This window comes from Eublepharis macularius, chromosome 17, assembly GCF_028583425.1.
Source record: "Eublepharis macularius isolate TG4126 chromosome 17, MPM_Emac_v1.0, whole genome shotgun sequence".
Taxonomy (NCBI): Eukaryota; Metazoa; Chordata; class Lepidosauria; order Squamata; family Eublepharidae; genus Eublepharis; species Eublepharis macularius.
This window is the reverse complement of record NC_072806.1, coordinates 21,002,030-21,022,711: the sequence shown is the minus strand read 5'-3', so window position 1 is coordinate 21,022,711 and position 20,682 is coordinate 21,002,030. Positions and strand designations below refer to the sequence as shown.

The 20,682-nt window shown below is 48.7% G+C and overlaps 2 protein-coding genes across 3 annotated transcripts; one reads left to right on the top strand and one right to left on the bottom strand.

The window, feature by feature from the left end:
- Positions 1-429: 429 nt before the first annotated feature.
- Positions 430-9,670, top strand: LOC129345012 (methyltransferase-like protein 27). Of its 2 annotated transcripts, XM_055001964.1 has the most exons (5): positions 430-679; positions 1,371-1,499; positions 7,456-7,591; positions 7,719-7,811; positions 9,329-9,670. In XM_055001964.1, exons 1-5 carry the CDS (start codon positions 557-559, stop codon positions 9,556-9,558), a joined length of 711 nt encoding a protein of 236 aa, XP_054857939.1. In that variant the 5' UTR covers positions 430-556; the 3' UTR covers positions 9,559-9,670. The 2 variants fall into 2 exon arrangements, 1 of the variants encoding a protein (XP_054857939.1); XR_008598428.1 differs by lacking the exons at positions 1,371-1,499; positions 7,456-7,591; positions 7,719-7,811; positions 9,329-9,670 and adding exons at positions 2,939-2,998; positions 4,615-4,692; positions 4,795-5,080 and having other exon boundaries at positions 614-679.
- A 5,741-nt stretch (positions 9,671-15,411) lies between these two features.
- LOC129344784 (claudin-3-like) lies at positions 15,412-16,059 on the bottom strand. Its single transcript, XM_055001667.1, has one exon. The coding sequence runs from the start codon at positions 16,057-16,059 to the stop codon at positions 15,412-15,414; it is 648 nt and encodes a 215-aa protein (XP_054857642.1).
- Between the last annotated feature and the right edge of the window lie 4,623 nt (positions 16,060-20,682).

Here is a 20,682-nt window from a genome sequence, read left to right as displayed (position 1 = left end):
CCTCTGCGAAGTTACTCCAGTCTAGGTGCCATTGAAATCCATGTGTTTTGACTAGAGTGACTACGCCTAGGGTTGCATAGTAAAGTCTATGTCTGTAATCAAGATATATGTCGCCTTTTGATCCCCAAATATCCTTCAGGCCGCCCGAAAATGCCCAAAGATCGCTCAGTCATTTATTTAACAATGGGATTTTGGTTTTAGAAAGTGTAACTTTAAGCGCCGGGGGCGGGCGTGTTAAAGCGTTCGATTTCAGTTGCAAGCTGAGGCTCAGTTCTGACAAATGCTAATCTTGGAACAACAAAAAAGTCTCATGCTTTCGCCTCCAGCTGAGAGGAATCAAGACTGAAAGAAAAACCCAAACACGTTCCTGCGCTCTTGTTTCAGAAACCGGGCAGGAATTCGCGCAGGCAGCGTAAATCGATCGCGGGGCTGGGCTTTGCATTCAACCCGTGTCCAGAAAAGGGCTCCGTCGGGTGCAGAAGACGAGACCCTCCTTCTTTGGGAGGCCGGGATTTAGGAGGCCACTGGGGCCGAGAGAAGACCTCCCCCTGCTGCCATGGCTGCCTGCAGGAGCCAGAGCCTGGTCCAGGCTCAGCGGCGCATATCCGAGGTGCGCAACGGAACCGATACGGAACAGCAGCTCCGCTTGTACGACGGGTGGGCGGCGGAGTATGAGCAGGTACAACCCCCTGTCCTGCGCCGCGGGCTGCAGACATAAGCTGAAAAGCATGAAATCGGCTTGTATGTGACTTTAGCATCTCTCATGTTTGGTCTGCATGGTCCCTTTTTTTCTTTTTTTGAGTCGGCACCTTGTAGGATCCTGAGCTCTTTCTTTTTTGGGCATCGCAGGAGCGCTGGATCAGCCTATTTGTGGATTTCACCCTGGCCACGTCTCCAGTCCTCCTTTTGTTTAGCCTGATTGGCTGATTCGCCTGTGTTCCCCTCCTCCTGTAAAGGAACGCCACATGTGCTTGGCTATGAGACTTTTCTATTGCCCAGCCAAACTGTGGAAACAATAGGGGGAGAGTGATTCAATTCTTAGAAACAAAGAGAAACAATATTTTAAACAAGCAATTTTAATTTGGAGTGATCATCTCATCGCAACAGCGATGAATCGACGGCAAAGCTCTGTTCCTGCCTCCTTCTCTGTTGCCCCCAGGCACCATGGGATAAAAAGAAAATCTAAAAATCGATATTAAAATATTTCTGATTACCCTAATTACCCCACATATCAATAAATTTCTGTTAGTGGCCTTGAGCCGATTCTCAGACTACTCTCAAGATTAGGTATACCGGATAGTAGCTTTTAAAAAACCACATTTATTGTGAAATTACCAGCTCAAATAATTGCTTGACACTTTCTTCCATAGGATGTGACAATATTGCTCTACCAAGCTCCCAAGCTGGCTGCTTCCTGTCTGGCCTCTGTTTTCCAGGGACCGCGCGCAGATGCTCTAGTGCTCGACGTGGCTTGCGGCACAGGGCTTGTGGCCCAGGAGGTAACAGGAGTCCTGGCCCAATCTCTCCTTGCATCTTGATCTGGGCTGCTGGTCTGACCCAGGTGCAGTCGATCGATTTGATACATTCCTTCTTTGGCAGAGACAAGTCTCTAACAGCTGATCTTCTCATGTCTGAATGTGCTCTCCCACCTGTTTGACACCGTGGGTCAGAGAAGAAGGGCTTCCTAGCATGACTGTCACTGGATTAAATTAATCTAAAAGAATTAGTTGTGTAGGTTTTAATAGTTGATACCTGCATAGATTTGCATTGCACTACAGATTTGTGGAGGAAATCATACTCTTTTTTTAGGTGATGCATCCCCATACCCGACAGGATTGTAGTGAGGGTTACACAGGGTCCAGCGCTACTACTAAGAAAGCAAGGCTGTTTCCACACTACTCACCTTCATCTGGAACGCTGCGGAACGTCGCAAAAAAACCCACAGAAGATAGCGGTTTCTCGCGCGAGTTTTGCACAACTTGCGCAAGAAGACGCTATCTTCTGCATTTTTTTTTCACGACGTTCCGCAGCATTCCGGATGAAGGTGAGTAGTGTGGAAACAGACCCAAGTTAAGGCAGCTGCAAAAACTGCTTTCTAGAACCTCACTGTAGCCTGGAAGATGGCTTAATACCTCAGCATCACCGATCCGGCCACCTGGATCCGTGCAATGATAACATCAAGACTTGACTATTGTAATGCACTATACACAGGTTTCCTGTCTAAGTTAACTAGAAGACTCTAATTGATGCAAAACGCTGTGGCTCGGCTGTTATCTGGAGCGAGCAGGCGCACGAATATCACTCCCATCCTGCAGCCACTCCATCGGCTACCTATCAATTACTGTGCTCAGTTCAAGGTATTAGCTGTCACATACGAGACTCCTCGTGGCCTCGGTCCAGCATGCTTATGGACCCGCCTCTCTCCCTATGTCCCTCAATGGCAGCTTCACTCATCTGAATAGGGTCTCCTGCAGGTGCCACCCTGCACATGGGTGAAATCAACAGCTGGTTGTACACGTGCATTCTCTGTGGTGGCCCCCACCCGATGGAACAGCCTGCCTGAGGAGGTCAGGAGAGCTCCCACTTTCCTGGCCTTCTGCAAATGATGCAAAACTGAATTATTCAAAAGGGCTTTTTACACAGATAGGAGGGCTGTATTGTAGGGGGGGGGGTCTCAAAGAGATGCTTCACTGACGAGTTAGGGACCGTAGGGACCACTATGTTACCTCAGGTACTACCCGTTGCTTTTAGAAACCCTACTGGGTAGTTCTGTGTTGTCTAATGTCAGTCCTAGAATTGCTTACGCTCTGTTTCAGCATTTCTTCAACTCTGTATTGGATTTTTGCTAATGCTTTGTCTTTGTAAACTTGCATTTATTTACCCTATGGCATGGTTTATTGAAATGTCTTTGATATTGACTGTGTTAATCTCGCACTAGGTAAATAAATAAATAACGGAGAGGAGAAGAGAACAACATCAGCTCCTTCGGGGGAGAAAGGTAGGGTATAAATGAAGTACCCACCGCCTCATCGATGTGGGGATACGTGGGACAGCCTTCCAGTGGCTGTTCTCTTTTCTCCACAGTCAGGGACAGAGGGTGACACTTGGGGAGCAGTTGTCACCATGCCACCCATATTAATGTGAGGCATCCAGCAAGTGTGATACACTTCCCAATGTTATTCAACGTCTTTATGCACCCTTTCGCCCAGCTGTTGTGAAGTTTCAGGTTCGGTTGTCATCAGTATGCTTATGACACCCTATTTTATCAGTTGACGGATAGACAGCCAGACTCCACTCCAGGTAATCTGTCCAGGGCTTATGAGGCCAGGACTGGGTGGTTGAAACAGAGTCAACTGAAGATGGAGGTCCTACACCTGGGCAGCAGGCTGTTGAGTCTGGGAATCCCGCTCCCAACTCTCGGTGGGGCGCTGTTTGAGCCGGTGCCGACGGTAAGGAGTCTGGGCATAATCCCGGATGCCTCCTTGTCAATGGCAGTCCAGGTCACAGCAGTTCCCAGGTCTGCGTTCTTCTATTTTCACCAGGCCAGGCAGCTTGTCCCCTACTTGTCGGCCTGCAACCTAGCAGCAGTGATCCACACAACTGTCACCTCCAGACTGGATTACTGTAACTCGCTTTATGCTGGGTTGCTCTTGGTCCTGCTCCAGAGGTTACAGTCGGTCCAGAATGTGGCTGTGCGTGTTTTGATCAGGACTCTGTTCCAGGCACACATTACATCTGTCCTAGGCCACTGCACTGGCTTCCAGCGGAGTTCTGGATCAGGTTCAAGGTTCTGTTCTTAACCTTTAAAGCCCTTCGCAGACTGGGACTGACATACCTGCAGGACTGTCTCTCGGCCCATATTTCCTGGAAGTTGCTCCATTCAGCAGATAAACATCTCTACTGGTGATCTGTGGCCCCAAGGAAGTTCACCTTGCCTCAACCAGGGCCAGGGCCTTTTTGGACTTGGCATCTACCTGGTGGAATTCTCTGTCCATGGAGGCCCAGTTTCAGCAGGATTTGTTATTGTTTCGCCGGGCCTGTAAAATGGAGATGTTCTACCAGGTTTATGGTTGTTGAGATAGGCAGATCACCCAACCAGCCTCCTGCTAGTGGGGGAGAGAGATGTGCCCCTGACCCTGGCCGTTTCCACACTACTTCCCTTCATCCGGAACGCCGCGGAACATCGCGAAAAAAACCCAGAAGATAGCGTCGTCTTGTGTGAGGTTGCACAAAACTCGTATGAGAAGACGCTATCTTCCAGGTTTTTTTCGCGATGTTCCTCGCCGTTCCGGATGAAGGTAAATAGTGTGGAAACGGCCCCTGTATTAATTAGTTCTTGGCCACCCTGTCCTGTGGAACCTGATGATGTCTGAGATTTGGGATGCAATATGTGCTGCTCTAAGATGTTTTATTACACTATTTATATGATTGCTACTCGTGTTTTTATTGTATGTTTTATTATATGTATTTATTATGTAGTTTATCTGCTTGGAGCCCACTCGCAGGGAAAGTGGACTATAAATCAAATAAATACATTTCACTGCATGTGTTATTTTAGAAGTAGTAACTAAGTATGTTGGATAATTTATGTGCCCTTACTATATATTTTCACAGAATGCTAGTTGAGCACCACTTCTGTGGCCCCCCCAAGTAGATGTTAACAACTAGTGACTTATATAGGGGGCTATAAATGTAAGTGCCACTATCTTTTATTTTAACTATAGATAGTAAGATCTTTGACAGCACTGTGGAATTGACTTACATCAATATGTTTATTTCTATTTTTAATTTTAGGTTCCGTATTTAAACTACCTGGCCTGAACCAGCAATATTTTATAATTAGGAGCCACAATTTATGTGTGTGTCTGATAACAAATTAGACCACTGAGGAAGGCCCAGAGGGCTGAAATGCATTTGGTCTCCGTATATGTGCAATCAGTTTTGTGACTTTGTTCTTGTATATGTGCCAACATTTTTGTGACTCTATGTAACTGATGTTACTAGGTCTCAAGGTTTTTAACTTTGTTCCATGGTTTTTAATCGTTTATGCACTGTACAATAAATAACTGTGTTTCTTTTAGATCTTGTATTTTCTTGGTCGCTCAGCCTTGTCGGTTCCTGACATATTTATGTCTTCTTCAGAGTCTGCTTGAGCCACTTTACAGTTAAAATCACCACAATATTAAAAACAAGCCATTGACCTTCAGCAGTGTAAAAACTGCCCATAAAACAGAAGCAGAGCACTAAAAGAAAGTAAAGTGGGCACCAGGCAAGTGGGTGTTCCAAAGGTGAGGTGCCACCACTGATAAAGCTCTGTCTCTGGTCACCGTCCACCTTACCTCTGCAGGAAGAGGAACCAAGATCTGGGTTGGGAGGAGAATCTTAACGAGCAAGCTGGATAATATGGGAGGAGACGGCCCTTCAAGGACCTGAACAGTGAAATCCTAAGCAGAGTTACTCCAATCAAAGTCATAGACTCTGTTTAGGATTTCACTGCAAGGGTCTTAAAGGTAAGAATCAGCACTTTCAGTTGTGCACAGGACACAAGGGTAGCCAGTGCAGGCTTTTCGGTACAGGGTTTGATACAATCCACGTAGCCAGTCCCTGAGAGCAGCCTGGCCGCTGCCTTTTAGAACAATTGAAGTTTCCGAACTGTTTTCCAAGGCACACCATGTAGAGTGCATTACAGTAATCTAACTTGCATGTGATCAGAGTATGGATTGCTGTGGCCAGATTGTGCTTTTCAAGGAATGGCTGGAGCTGATAAAAGCCACTCCGTGCCACAGAGGAGGCCTGAGCCGCTAACCGTAGGCCAGCATCCAGTGGCATCCCAAAGCTACAATCCTAATTCTTCAAGGGGAGTGCAACCCCCTCCAAGACAGTCCCTGAGCAGCTTCTGAAATGGCACAAACTACCCATATTTTTTCTTTTAAAAAAAGAAGATTCATTCAAAAGCCTTCTACCAGAACACGATTATGATTTTCTATCAATTTAGCCAATTTTTACTGAAAACAATATTATGCCACGTTTCCACCCAACTGAAAGTCCCTGTGGCAAACAATCAAAAACATTAAAACTCACTTTAAAAATACATACTTATGTATGAAACCATTAAAAGCAATAATTAAACAAAACAGATAAACAGGAAGGAGGGTCAGTATGAAATGCCCCCCCAAAACCCCAGAAAAATCTTTACTATCTGCTGGAAGACGATAGAGGGGAAAGATGTTCACGGCCATGTAGGCCCAAAAGCAAAAACACCATCCTTGTGATACCGTTTATTAAGACCAATCCAGCGGCACACAATGTGCAAGCTTTAAAGTTCCACAGGGCTCTTCATCAAGCAGATGTTACAAAATAAAAAAGGAGGGGGAGAACCAAATATGAAGCATATAGATCCTAACATAAAGATCTCCTCATGGCAGTGCATGATGAAAATAGTAACAGGCATGAGTTGTAAGCCAGGAACCCTTAAAACGAGGCAATAAAGCAATTCAACTCTCTTGCAACAATTCTCAATGTTTCTATTAGAGGGGAACAGAGGAAACTCCTTGGGGAGAGCATTTCATAGTTTAATGAATTAGCAAATGTTGGAGCTCTACAGAAGTAGGGAATGACAGTGTCTTTGACACCTTGGTCTAGTGCTTAAGAGTGCCAGGACACTAATCTGAAGAACCAATTTGATTCTTCACTCCTCCACTTGACGCCAACTGGGTGACCTTGGGTCAGTCACGGCTCTTTCAGAGCTCTCTCAGCCCCACCCACCTTACAGGGTGTTTGTTGTGGGGATAATAACGTACTTTGTAAACCACTCTGAGTGGGTGTTAAGTTGTCCTGAAGGGCGGTATATAGATTGAACGTTGTTGTTGTTACATTTTTGTTGCCACTGTCTTTGGGAATCCCCCCTCCAGCACCGGTCCTGCCAGTCAGTTTGACGCAGCCTCCCCCCGCCCCGGATATCTAGTGTGCCCCATCCAAAGGGTGATGGAGGTGCGTCCAGGGCCGTTTCCAGACGGCTTACCTGAACCCGGGACGTCGTGCCACGTTTCGCATCGTGCCGGGGAAAACGCGATATTTCGTGTTTTCCCCGGCACGATCCAAAATGTGGCGCGATGTCCCAGGTTCAGGTAAGCCGTCTGGAAACGGCCCAGGTGTGTCCCATTCCCCTCCTTGAGGTGAGCATTCCATAGTTGAATGAATGAACTAATGTTGCAGCTATACAGAAGTTGGAAGTAACAATGTCTTTGTCGCTACTGTCTTTGGGAATCCTCCCCCCCCCCCCAGCACTGGTCCTGCCAGTCAGTTTGATGCAGCCCCACCCCCAGATATCTAGTGTGCCCCATCCAAAGGGTGATGGAGGTGCGTCCAGGTGTGTCCCATTCCCCTCTCTGGATTGGCAGCCAGTGGGAGGGTGTGGTCCTAGGACAGAATCACATGACTTGCTCCCACTCTAAGCTGCAGGCAAAGGGCTTCTGCCGTTTCCACGGCCTGGATGGCAGCCGGGGGATGTTGGATCATGCGTGTCGAAAGGGGCTATACCAGGAGCTGAAGCAGTGCATGCTGGGCCAGGAAGCCTTGCCCGCGTCCTCAGGTAACACAACCAGGAATGAGCTGGAAGGGAGTGGGGGCTGGGATGGACAGCAAGCACTGGATGGGTTGCTTCCTGTCTCTCTCCCCACCTTCCCCTTCCTCACAGCTAAGCACCCTCTTCTGCCTAGGCTTCTACAATGCTGTTCTGATGGTGGGGGCTCTCAGCGAAGGGCATGTGCCCACCAGTGTCATCCCAGAGCTGCTTCGTGTCACCAAACCAGGTAGGTGCTCTGACCAAATAACCTCAGTCGCTGGGGGCAAATTGGGGAGGACAGTGATTCATTGGCACAATAGGCAGAACTGGGGCTGGGGGGGACCAAGAATCCATCCAAGCCAACACAGGAACCCTCCAATAGTAGCCAGTTGTACAAAGACACAATCATGGAATGAAACAGCTAGGCCTAGCGGAATAAGAGGACCACCTGTCATCTTGAGTCACCTTCTGAGAACGTCTTAATGGCTCCTAGTTCTGCAGCCTCTCTTTCCAGCTTCTTAATTTCATTTATTTTTCTGTGGCATTTTAAACCAGAGAAGATGCTGAACAACCCCAATTTCTGACACATTCTTGTAGCTAAACAGCAGCTGCGGTAGAGACCCCGGTTTGGATCAAGGCTGTACTTAGAAAAGGGGGATTCACCGTTTTCCTGACCTCCTGTGCCACCTCCCCCCCCCCCGCCCCAGGAAATGGTGTTCAACACTGAAGGAAATATCCCCGTTTCCCTGAGTGAGGCATAGAACAGCTCCAGGGGTTAGGAAAATGACTCATCAGATGGTGCACTTTGGTTTTATCCAGCCAGACAATGCCCGGGAATTGGTGTCTGTGGTCACTAGATGGTGCCGCTGTCCTGGGAAGCTTTTCTAAGCTGACTGTTGAATGGGAGGGAGGGAGGGTGAACAGATGAGAGCCAAGCTACAAGTGATGAATTTCACTTGCCTGGCAAGTGAACAGACTCACATGTATTCCTCCCTGTTCACTTGCCATTCACTTGCTCTCCACCTGATCAACTGAATGGCAAGTGAACAGGGAGGAATACACGTGAGTCTGTTCACTTGCCAGGCAAGTGTAATTCATCTCTTGTAGCTTGGTTCTCAGTGGGCACTGGGTTGTTTGAAGAAGGTTTCCTCGTCTTCCCTGATTCCTCCCTCTGCCCAGAGAGCCTCTCTGCCCTTGAGTCTTTACTGTCTCTGGCTGAATCACGCTTCTGCACAGAAAGATGGAAGTCTCTGCTTCCTGTTCACAGAAAAGGAGATGAGGCACAAATGGGCGGGGTGTGTGTGTGTGTGTGTGCTGCAGTGATGGGGTGGTTAGGCAGTCTTGCTGCAGCAATACTCTTGGAGTCTCTCCCTTCTGCCCCGTATGATGAGCAATTAGTGTGGCCTGTAGAGGGCAGAGGCCAAACACACCCCACAAGGGGCCAGCCCAACTCTTTTCCTCCCACAGAGGGGGGGAAAGCACAGGTGTGCTTCTGGTTTACCCCATCTCCTTCACTTTCCATCTCCACGAGTAAGGGGCGGCCTTGAAAGATGATTTGAGGCAAAAGCCAAGAAGGGAATGAACCAGGCAGCCTTTTTTCTCCCTCCTGCGTCACCTTGGTGTTCAAAAAACAAGGCAACGAGAGTTTGGGCAACACAGAGGGCCAAATACCTCCCTGCAAAGGGCCAAGTTCAACCTTCCCAACCCCTCCCCTTGCTAACTGTATTCTTATATGCGTACGTGTGACATATTCTCATCTAACAGGGGGCTTTGTGTGCATGACCACCCGGGATGACCAAAGCAATCTGAAGTACAAGAGGCGGATGCAGAAGCTGTTGGATGACCTGGAGCGGCGAGGATTGTGGGAAAAGATCAGGGTGCAAGAAGTTGAACAGTGGGAGAGGGCGACCGCTGAGCAAGAAGCCACAGGGGGCTCTGGCTACATTTCTGGGGTGGTCTACCTGTACCAGAAGACGCCCAGCGTCGGCTTTTGAGGGAGCAGCTGATACTTCTGCTTGCTAGGGGGCTCCACAAGGCAGCTTTCGTCCAGTAGGTGCTGATCAGAGGCCCGTGGGAAGAGCCACCTTTTCTGAAGGGCTTAGCACCAAAACCTGTTTTTCCTGCCAGGATTCGATTTTGGAACATGTTGAAGTAATAATAAATCAAAAATGTACTGTGGAACATCTGCAGGATGCCTTTTCTTTACCTCCCTGCTCCCCAGAGCTCCCATAAGCACGCCCATCCATACTTGCTAGAGTTGCCAACTCCTGGTTGGGAAATTCCTGGAGATTTGGGGCCAGATCTTGGGGTGGCCACTTGGCAGAGATGTGAATCTGTAGCATCCACCTCCTAAACCTGCCATGTTCTTCAGGGAAACTGATCTGTCTCCTGGAGATCTGTTGTAATTCTGGGAAATCTCCAGGTCTTAAATGGAGGTTATACTAATTTACTTACTACTTAAAATGGAGGTTGGTAACCCTAAGGCTTGCGTTTCTGTGATCTGAAGATATGCCTTTCAGAGGCCTGACTGCCGGCACCTCTCTTTTGGGGGGGGGGGTGCTTCCAGAACCATAGATTTACAAAACAAAAGCGCTTCCCCTCTTCCTTTGAATCTCATACCCTCCAGAATTGGGCTGGGCCTTTTTGTTTTGTTTTGCTTGGAGTAAAAGAAATATTTCCTCCAGGTTGCATTGTTATTTTCCAATTCCCCAAACTGCAGCGTTTCATACTGCGGAAAATGCCAGCTTCGTTGCCGTGCAGAATGCAGTTACGAGGAATGTCACGAGGGCCTTATTTCAGGAGTTCCCAACTTTGTTGAGCCTGTGGGCGCATTTGAAATATTTAAAACACTGAGTGGACACTGCCACAAAAGGGCTGCCGTGGGGCCCGGGGCCAGTCACCATAGTGGGAGGAGCCAAGCCGAGTGTCAGCTTGTGATGCAGACCACCCTCCTCTTCCCCAAGGCACCTTCTCTATCAGATGGGTGGGAGGGTGTTTCCCAAAGAGTTCTCTGCATCTGGAATGTGGTGCAAGCTAACAGCTGCTCCTAGGGTTGCCAGCCTCCAGGTGGTAGCTGGAGATCTCCCAGAATTACAACTGATCTCCAGGCCACAGAGATCTGTTCCCCTGGAGAAAATGGCTGCTTTGGAGGGTAGACTCTATGGCATTATACCCCACTGAGGACCCTCCCCTCCCCAAACACCACTCTTTCCAGGCTCCACCCCCAAAATCTCCAGGAATTTCTCACCTGGACCTGGCAATGCTAGCTGCACCCTTCACTATAAACAGCAAGCTGGGGCTGTCTTTGCGCACATGCAATGGAGTCAACATACACTGCCTATGCAACTGCAGTTTTCGCTGCAGCCTGCAGGGCTGAGACTACTTTTCTGACGTGGTTGCTCTGTACTGGAAAGCTCCTGCACCCACTTTATGAGGGGGCGCCTTGTTCTTCTGCTTCCTGGGAGTTTTTATGGGGAACAGAGAAAGAACCAGTAAGGAGCCTTCACAAAGACGTGGTGGCTTCTTGCATACACCAGGCTTTATAATCCCACAACAGCACATTTGGTAGCATCGTTTGAGGACCGTTTGTAAACTCAAAAGGCCCATGTGGATGTTAAACCCAAAGCATGCCAGAATGTGTGGCCGAGTCATCTTTTTCCTTTAAGCTAAAAAAATGGCTTTCCTTAGTATTAATAAAGGCTTCGCTTGGACAACCAAGGGCAGTTGTATTTGCAGTCGCCAAACTGGTTCCCCCAGTGAGCAAAAACAGTTTATGACTCTGCTTGTGTATATGTGGGCAGGAAGAAATGGCTTGTGGGGGATGCACGCCTTTAATAGTGGCTTAACTTAACAACAAGCAGAGAGCCATAAACTAGATCCCGGAGGCTGAACATGATCCACCTATATAATGGTGCAGTGTTGTGCTGTCAACAGACAGGCCCTGTGTGCAACGCTGGATGGAAGGTCTTCTGGACAAAGGCTCTTTTTTCTCCCAAGCAGCACAGCAAGCAGGAAACTGGTGTCTGAACAAGGGGCAGAGAGAGAGCCAAGCTACAAGTGAGGAATGACATTTGCCTGGCAAGTGAACAGACTCACGTGTATTCCTCCCTGTTCACTTGCCATTCACTTGCACTCCACTTGATCTAGTGGAGAGCAAGTGAACGGCAAGTGAACAGAGAGGAATACACGTGAGTCTGTTCACTTGCCAGGCAAGTGTCATTCCTCACTTGTAACTTGGCTCAGAGACACAAAAATGGCCCTGGAGGAAGAGCTATAAGGGCTGCTCCGTTGAGACATGGCCATGGAAGCTGATAATGTGTGTCAGTTCACCCACAGTACCAGAGGAAGCTACACATGAGTTGGCACCCACTATTGGCATTGGTAGGCCAGGCCTGAGCTGAATGAGTGGTCCCCACAGTGCCAGCAAATCTCATGAGGCCCAATTTTGCCTTTTGCCTACTATTGGCTCTCCAGGGCAAAGGCCCACAAAGAACTTTCCCTGTAAATTACGTAGTCCACTTCTGGTTGGACTTTAGCACGTCTGATATTCACACAGTACTTGTCTATGCAAAAAAAAGTCCCCAACAGTCCCATTTGCATCTTTTCCACTTTTCCCCTTCTGCTTTCTATGCACAGGAGATTTTTTTTTCTTTTATGAAGGAACGTTCCATCCAAAGAGCCTCCAGCCGCTGGTGCAATCTAGACTCTCCTTCTCTGCTGATTGGGAGAATTGGCTTCAGCTGCCCCAAGGGAGACTGAATGTAACAGAAGAAGCACCTCACATTTGTTTGAGGACTGCGAGTGATTTTGACAGGAAATTTAGGCTAACTGGAAAGAATTGCATGTCTCACCACCACCACAATGCAATCCCATTAGTTTCTCCTGACTCTTGAAGGGGAAACGGGGCGTTCTGAAATCAGCAGAGGAGTGTTTTCAGCATAACTGCCGTTTTAATGCTTTTATCACCTTGCTGAATGTTATATGAAGGCGACTTCGGGAGGGAAAGACAGAGTGTTCCAAAGCGCCCCGGGTGTGGCCAACACCTGTTAATTATTGCCAGCGTCAATCCATTTTGTACTGTTTCAAAAGACAAATTAAATTTTAAATAGCGAAAGACGCGCACACATACAGGATCCTGAGGACAAAACACCCAGCCAAGAGAGTACACAATGACAGAAATGCAAGACGGGAAGGGCCTTTGAATCTCACAACACTGGACAAGCCAGTTCACTCTTTTATGGTGCTTTCTAGTTCTGGGCTTCTGCTGTATACCGTTGTTAGAATTTTCTGTCATTAGCTTAGGCAGGGAGAAGAGATGGGGGGGTTATCCTCCCCCCTCCCAAAAAAATCAATGCAGCATCTGAACTGGCCCAAGACATTTGCCCCCAAAGTCGTACAGTGCAGGATTCTGAGGTGTCCACTCCTCTGCCAGGATACTTGGTTTACAATCCAGAAGTTATGCCCAGATCGCTTTTACTGATGGCTTAGTCTTTAAAGGAAATCCCCAGCTAAGGAGGCTTAGTAGAATCCTTTTCTTCCCCTTTGAGTCATGAGAATCACTGCATTTATGGCATACACCTCCTTCCATGAGCCCTCCTCCTTGTAGAATTAACTGTCTATTTGTTTTAAAACACCCAATTATGGACAGCTAAGACGCACACTCTTTTCACATGGCACAAACCTTGTTGCCGCGTGCAACTACCAATCAGAGGGCATGAGAATAAACGTTCACAAAACGTCTCTCAGGACTGCAGAATAGCTGAATGCATGAAAAAAAAAATCTGGAAGACAGGCAAGCATGCAGATAGTACTACAGGTGGTTAAAATGTTTGTTCTAAAATGCTGAATTATGCACAATTAGGACACATCCCTGTTACATGGTACAAACATTGCCAGGGTGTGCAATCGCATTTGCCAGTCAGAGAGAATGAGAATTAACGTTCACAAAACATTTCTGGGGATTGTGGAATAGCTGGATGTGAGCAAAAAAATGAAAAAGCCTGGCAAACATGAAGAGGTGCCACAGGTTTTTAAGATGTAAATATATCCATTTCTTATATACATGAAGAAAGAGGACAAGCAGGGAGACTGGCAAGAGGGAAGGTACAGTACAGCTTTCCAAACTTTATCGAGCATGATTTCATGACAATCTTCTGATGAAGGCCATAATTATGCCTGTTTTACAGCTGAGGGCCGAGAGAAAGTGTCTTGTCCAAAGCCATCACTAACCAGTCTGTCAGTGATTCCGCACACGTTGGATACTGCACTTCCAATCCTCTTTATAGATCATTTAGAACGGACTTTTTTGTGTGCGGAACAAAAAATTAACCTCAAACGGTTGATAAAGTGCTTTGAAAGTGCATTATCCAATGTGTGCGGAATCAGCCTGTGTCACCCTCGGGACTTGAACTTGGGTTTCCCACACCTAAATTGATTGTTCTGCATCCAAGTAAACCTTGCTTATGTGAATGGTGCCATTGCTACCTTTCGTGGCTGTGGCTTGTGCAAGATTTTAACCAGCAGCAGCTCAACAGAAGGTGCCATCAGAGGCCTCCCCCCCTGGCCACACACACTACTTGTTTGCTGCTGCCACCCATTGTCACTGCCCTGAGCTGCTTGCAGCCTCCCACCTCCATCTCACTGCCTTCCACCACCCACTGCCAAACTTCACTACCTCTCATCGCACTCTCATGGCCATCTCCCCCAGCAAGGGGCTGAAGCAGCTAGTTCCCCCTTCAGTTCATTGTCCAGACAGACAAGCCGCGTATGCACAATAGAGCTTCACAAAGCATGTGTGGCTTGTTGCACAATCTTTAAAGATGCCTGAAGCAAGAAAGAGAGCTCTGGCTTTTAGGCAGAGAGTAGTGCGGCAGCTGTGACTACCACACTAATAGGGATAGGGTGGTTTGAGACTGTGCCCCCCCACCAAATCTGCCATCCAAGACCATCTGCCACAACTTGTCTCACTGCAGAGCCAGTTCTATATCACTTTTAAGGCAAACCTGTACTAGAAGCGACTTAAATGTGTTTAATAATCATTTCCTCTCCCTCTTAGGTATCCAGTGAATTCTCAGTCTGGAGGAAGGGGCTAGAGATTGCTAAAAGAGGCTTCTGTAGGGTTGTCAACAACCTAGAGGGGAAAGAATATCTTGCCCCTTTAACAGAGACTTAATGCAAGGAAATGGACAGTTGGAACTTTCAGGGCACAGAGGTAAATATCACTGGGTCAATAGCAACCCATTAGGCCTCTGTTAAAAGGGCAGGACCAAGGCTTTTTTTCAGCAGGAATGCGGTGGAACTGAGTTCCGGAACCTCTTGAAAATGGTCACATGGCTGGTGGCCCCGCCCCCTGATCTCCAGACAGAGGGGAGTTGAGATTGCCCTCTGCACAGTGGCGCGGAAGGCAATCTAAACTCCCCTCTGTCTGGAGATCAGGGGGCGGGGCCACCAGCCATGTGACCATTTTCCCCAAGGGCAACCCACTGAGTTCTACCACCTCTTTTCCCAGAAAAAAAGCCCTGGGCAGGACTATTTCCCCCTCCAAATTGGTAGCAACCCAGGATTCTCTGGGGAAAGCTACGCTACCGAAAGTGATCTAAAACTGATTCCGTTCCCTGGTCTATTTCCACTAATGGTATCAATGTATTTGTGAAATCACATCAGAGTGGGCTGGGCTGGACATTTCCTTAGCACCACACACCACCCAAGTTTATGCGCTGACAGGAGTGGGGTAGGGGGCTGGGAATGGTGGCTGAGCATCTCTCTGGGCCTCTGCGATCCCCCTGGGCCTGCCAGAGTCCTGGAGAAGGGAGAGGCGGCCTTCTTTCTCCACAGGGTTCTGAAGAATGTTATACATAGTCCTTCCGGGCATAGCTCCCCGGGTTGGAGCGTTTTGCCACACAATATCGCACTGGGTAGGGCTTCATGGCCTTGTTCTGAGGGAACAGGCAGCAGAGCATAGCCCCCCCAAACACCAAGAGGGCACTGGCCGCCCAGCCCACATACAGCGAGAGGCCCAGCTCTCGTTTCAGGGCTTCAGGCACCAGCGGGTTGTAGAAGTTGCTGATGATGGTGCTGGCTGACCACGACACAGGGACAAGAAGAGCCAGCCCAGCCAGGATAAAGATCGTCCCGGCCACCGCCGAGACCTTAGCCTTGGTGCTCCTGTCCTCTATGCAACGGGTGCACTCGGCGCCGGTGATCGCGACAAGGAGGGCCAGGAAGGCCATGGCAATGGAGACCACCACAAGAGCACGGGCGGCCTGCAGGTCCGACGGGAGGTCCAGCAGGGAGTCGTAGATCTTGCACTGCATCTGGCCGGTGCTCTCGTAGACACAGTTCATCCACAGGCCCTCCCAAAAGACCTGGGCCACGATGATGTTGGAGCCAATGAAGGCCGTCATCTTCCACATGGGCAGGGCGCAAGCCAAGATGGCGCCCAGGCAGCCCGAGACGGACAGGGCCAGCCCCGCCAGCTGCAGGGCCAGGACCGCCATGACTGGAAAACAACACAGGGGTTGGTTAGAATGAACAGGTAGGGCTGCCGAAAGCGATGGGCAGGGAGGGCGGGGGCGGGGTGAGTACTATGATGTTTCCCATGATGATTTTTCATTTCATTTATACCCCATTTTTCTACCCAGTGGGGACCCAAAGCTGCTGATAAAGTTCTCCTCTCTTCCATTTTACCCTCGGGACAAACCCTGTGAGGTAGCATAGGCTGAGTGCATGGGGCTGGCCCACAGGTCACCTAGCAAGCTTCTATGGCAGAGTGGGGATTCGTACTTGGGTCTCCCAAATCCTAGTCTGACGTTCTAACTACAGCTCCACATTGGCTCAAAGTCCCGCACCAAATTATGTGGCAGGAGAATCCATTAGTCCCACCCTTCCCTCTTCCTTGCTCACTCTCTTGGCTGTGACCTTCAATCCTCGCACCTTACCACCCTCAAATGCCAAGTCTCCTGTTGACATAAATGCCTCTGCTCATTCACAGCCGCTCCAAGAATAACCACAAGGTGTTCTTCTCTCCGTCTTCAATCCCTCTTCAAAGCCACCTTTTCTGTATAGAATTCGACTTAACACCTTCCCACTGCCTTATACTGAATCAGAGACCATTGGCCCACCAAGGTCAGTTCTGTCAGCTCAGACTGGCAGCAGCTCCCCTGGGACTGAGGCCGAGGTCTTTCATATCACCTGCTACCTGATTCTTTTAACTGGAGATGCCAGGAATTGAACCCAGGACCTTCTCCATGCAAGCAGAGGCTCTTCCACTGCCCCTCCCCAACTGCCTATCTCTCAGCAGAATCTAAGCCTGAAGGCCAAACTAAATACGACATTGGGGATCTACAGCAATCATTTTTGGCTGCAAAGTGAAAAGCAGTACTCAGCTTTCTTTCCCCTCTTGTGCCCCAAGAATTGATTTAATTAACAATTGATTGAGTGACTGTCTGCCAGGGAGGGGTCCTTTCTTAAGCATGTACAATTCTATGAGGGGGGGAATTGGAAGGGATCTTTTAAAAAAAATAAGGGAAGTTAAAATGCAGAGAGACTGATGAATGTCTGTGAAAGAAGGTGGATTTACAATCTCTATAAAAGCCCAGTACACAGTGACAGAAATGCATATTTTCCTCACCAAGCTTCTGAGGCAGCTTACAAATCTGTAATTATTAAAACAACAATGAAAAGGAAACTTTACTCTAGTTAGTACATTATTAATTTTTTTAAAAATGCGTACAAGAGGAGAGCTTTCTCAATGGCTGTTGGCCAGGCTAGCTACGTGAAGGTATTGTTTTTAAGGGGCATAACACCTCTGAGTGCCTATGTCTGCGAGACAAACAACACAGCAAAGGCCTCGCAAGGAGTGTGCGGTTTGGGTGTTGTTAAGGAGGAGATGCTGTCTTGCATCATGTGTTTTGCTTTGATCAACCTTTTGCAAAGGTGATGTTGTGAAACCTTGGGTGCCAGATGCAAGGTTTAGAAAGCAAAGGTGTAGAAGGTGAGATGTACCCAAAGAAAGGGAAGAGAGGAGACTGCCAAATGCAAGCCAGGTGGGAGGGTGGAATTGCCCTTGAAGTGAGAATCTCGTATCTAGAGAGCTGGCAGATTTGAGCTCCATTGTGGTCTACAGTAGCTGACATATACCAGGCGGTCCTGCTATACACACCCAGAAACACATCCCAGATGGATTTAGCAACCGGAAATGAATTCTGAGGCTGCCTACGCCCCAGTTTCTGCACCTCGAGTACATTTTGCAAGCCTTGATTCTGATCCACAGATGATACATAATCCAGGGGAGGCATATTCTAATGAGGGCTGATATTCTCCTGATGGCATTTGCAACCTGCAGACTCTACCATATGAACAATGTGCACAAGGGTAAGGACAAGAGACCTGACTCAGATTCTCGATTTACCAAGACCAGTATTGTCTACTCAGGCCAGCAGGATCTATCCAGCATCTCAGACACAGAAAGGTCTTTCCCAACCCCTGCAACCCTTTAACCAGAGGAACTGAGGGCCAAGCTACAAGTGACGAATGACACTTGAACGGCAAGTGGACAGACTCACGTGTATTCCTCCCTGTTCACTTGCACTCCACTTGATCACGTAGTGATCACTTGTAGCTTGGCCCTGAGCCTGTACTCGCATGCAAACCCAACTGCTCCAGGACTGAGCTTCTCTAATGCAAAAATCTGTGGGGCGAGGGCGGTTGATCGGTGCCTGGCAAAGCACCTTTCCCCTGCTGCTTTTCCCTGCTTGGCTGCACTGCCAAAGCCAGGCAGTCAGGGCAGGTTGTTTGCTTGGGGTGGGTTGGCTGGCTGTGGGTGCAGCTCTCCATTGGGAGGGATGAGAATCTGTCTGGAAGATGGTCAAACCCAAGCAGGCGATTCCAAAGCCTGTTTTTCCAGCACCTCCACCTGCCAGGATGGGGCGAAGGGCATGGGTGTCCGCAGAAATAAGCGGGGGGGGGGGGGCGGGGTGAGTGCAAAGTCTTTTAATGATACAAATGTGTTATTGACCTGACTGTAGCCTTTACCATTTAGAATTTGGGAGGGCGAGCACCCTCCTTTGCACCCACCCCCCGGACACCCATGGTGATGGGGCTTGGCTCAGCAGAATGTTCTACATGCTCAGCTGCTGCTCACCCACCCACCAAAGGTCAATCCCGGCCTTTGACATCCTGGAGCTCTTGGTGGAGTCAGTGGCTCCATTGTCATGTCCAGCGGTATGCGCACCCCATGCGAACGAGCAAGAGGTTGCTTTGTTGAATACAAGGACCCCTGCATCCCTCTGCTTCTCTTGCTTCTCCTCTGATCTGAATTACGGCTGCTGCACAGGGAAGTACTATAGCCACAGGAGAAGCCCAGATCGCTCTTTACCTTGCCTCGGACCCCAGCACTGGGATCCATTATCTGTGGAGTGAGGAAGAGGTATTACAGAGCATAAGCCGGAAAGGCATAGACAACTTCAGCAGAATGCAAGATTAGGCGTTTCCTAAAACCCAGAAACTGCTGAAGGCAGGGGGGGACTGGCCGTTTAACTTACAGGGAAATTTCCCAGTGGGCCAATGTCCCAGTGGGCTACTGGTGGCCAGAAGCAAGCAGAGCCAATCGCTAGCAGGTGTCACTTGACTCCAACTCTTCATTGCTAAACAATGATCGGGCACCACAAGATATAATAAGACTGGAATCTTGTAGTTCCTGTACACTGGTATTGTTTGTAGTTTCCAACTCTTCATTGGCAATGTTAACCAGAGTCAGTTCGCGAATCGTCTTTTCCTGCACTGCAGCCAGTTTTCAGGAGGAAGCAATGGGTGAGCTAATAGGCACTGTTTGCATTATTGAGTTGAGTAATCCCTGCAGTGCGGGCTAGGAACACCACTTAGGCTACTCAGTTTGGCTTGTTCCAGGGCTATTTTCACTTCCTGGTCTACTCCTAGTTGAAGGGGCTGCAGTGGTGCATACAGAGCTTCCTTATCCAGAAGCAGAGCAACGTTCTCCCAAAGTGACGAAAGGGATTTCTCAACAGAGGTCTATCATTGAACTACAGCATCTCCTTAAGCAGGAGTAGTCGTGGTGATTCTGGAGCCCTGGGGAAAGGTCCAGGATGCAGCCCCAGAATGACTGTCGTCCCCCCCGCCCCCACACTTGGGCCAAACAAAAGGTGGCCCTTGCTGCGATCAAGCCCTAGACAAAGTAGGCACAAGCAGCCACTGCCAAGCTGACTGAAAGATGCACAAGTGGCTGTTGCTGTGAACAAGCAATGCCTCTCTATGCAAGACATCTGACACATGAAGAACACGTGTCAGGAGATGCAATGTTAGCCGGGAAGGGTAGTTTAAAAAGACAGAGCTGGCAGCAGGGCAAAGGAGCTGTGTGAAGGGGCTGTGAAATGTCAGAAGGGAAACTTCAGCCCATTATAACCTCTCCAGGTCCAAGCCCAGCTCTGGAAAGCAGCTCTAGCCCACTTCCACTCCTCGCTGCCCTGTAGTTGCGATCCCACACAGTTTTAGACTGGAGAGATGAAACTGACAGAGCCTTTTGCAGGTGAAGTTGAAATTAACAAATCTTCTGAGGAGCGATCTCTGGCGGCTCTGTCTTTTTAAACTATGCTTCCCGGCTAACATTGCACCACCCTACATTTGACAAAAATGCACCCAGGTGTCTCATGTAGAGAGACTCTCAGTGATAGGCACTGATTATGGATAGGATGCTGCTGCTGAGAAGAAAGGGAAAGCTTGCATGCCTTATTTATTTCTGTCAATTATACCCTGCTTTCTCCACAATGAGGGCCCAAAGCAGTTCATATCATTCTCCTCTCTTCCATTTTATCCTTGGAAAAACCCCTGTGAGGTAGGTTAGGCTGAGTGCATGGCACTGGCCCACAGGTTACCCAGCAAGCTTCCATGGCAGAGTGGGGTTTCGAATCTGGCTTTCCCAGATCATAGTCCAACACTGTAGCCCTGCATTGTGCCCATTGCTTCAGCACTCCCTCCAGGTGCTCATTGTTCCAATAGCAATTCCCTGTGCCCCTCTCCCTTTGTGGTCTTCTTTGTGCTGTGAGCCAGAAAAAAACAACACCCTGGTATCAAGGGTGGAGCAGTACTGGAAGAAGTTTCGTGGG

Bases quoted from the DNA above. Each gene is read 5' to 3' on its own strand.
- LOC129345012 (XM_055001964.1), top strand. From the start codon at position 557: ATGGCTGCCTGCAGGAGCCAGAGCCTGGTCCAGGCTCAGCGGCGCATA. The intron at 1,500-7,455 runs GTAACAGGAGTC...TCCCACTCTAAG, and splicing joins CAGGGCTTGTGGCCCAGGAG to CTGCAGGCAAAGGGCTTCTG. The intron at 7,592-7,718 runs GTAACACAACCA...TCTTCTGCCTAG, and splicing joins AGCCTTGCCCGCGTCCTCAG to GCTTCTACAATGCTGTTCTG.
- LOC129344784 (XM_055001667.1), bottom strand. From the start codon at position 16,059: ATGGCGGTCCTGGCCCTGCAGCTGGCGGGGCTGGCCCTGTCCGTCTCG.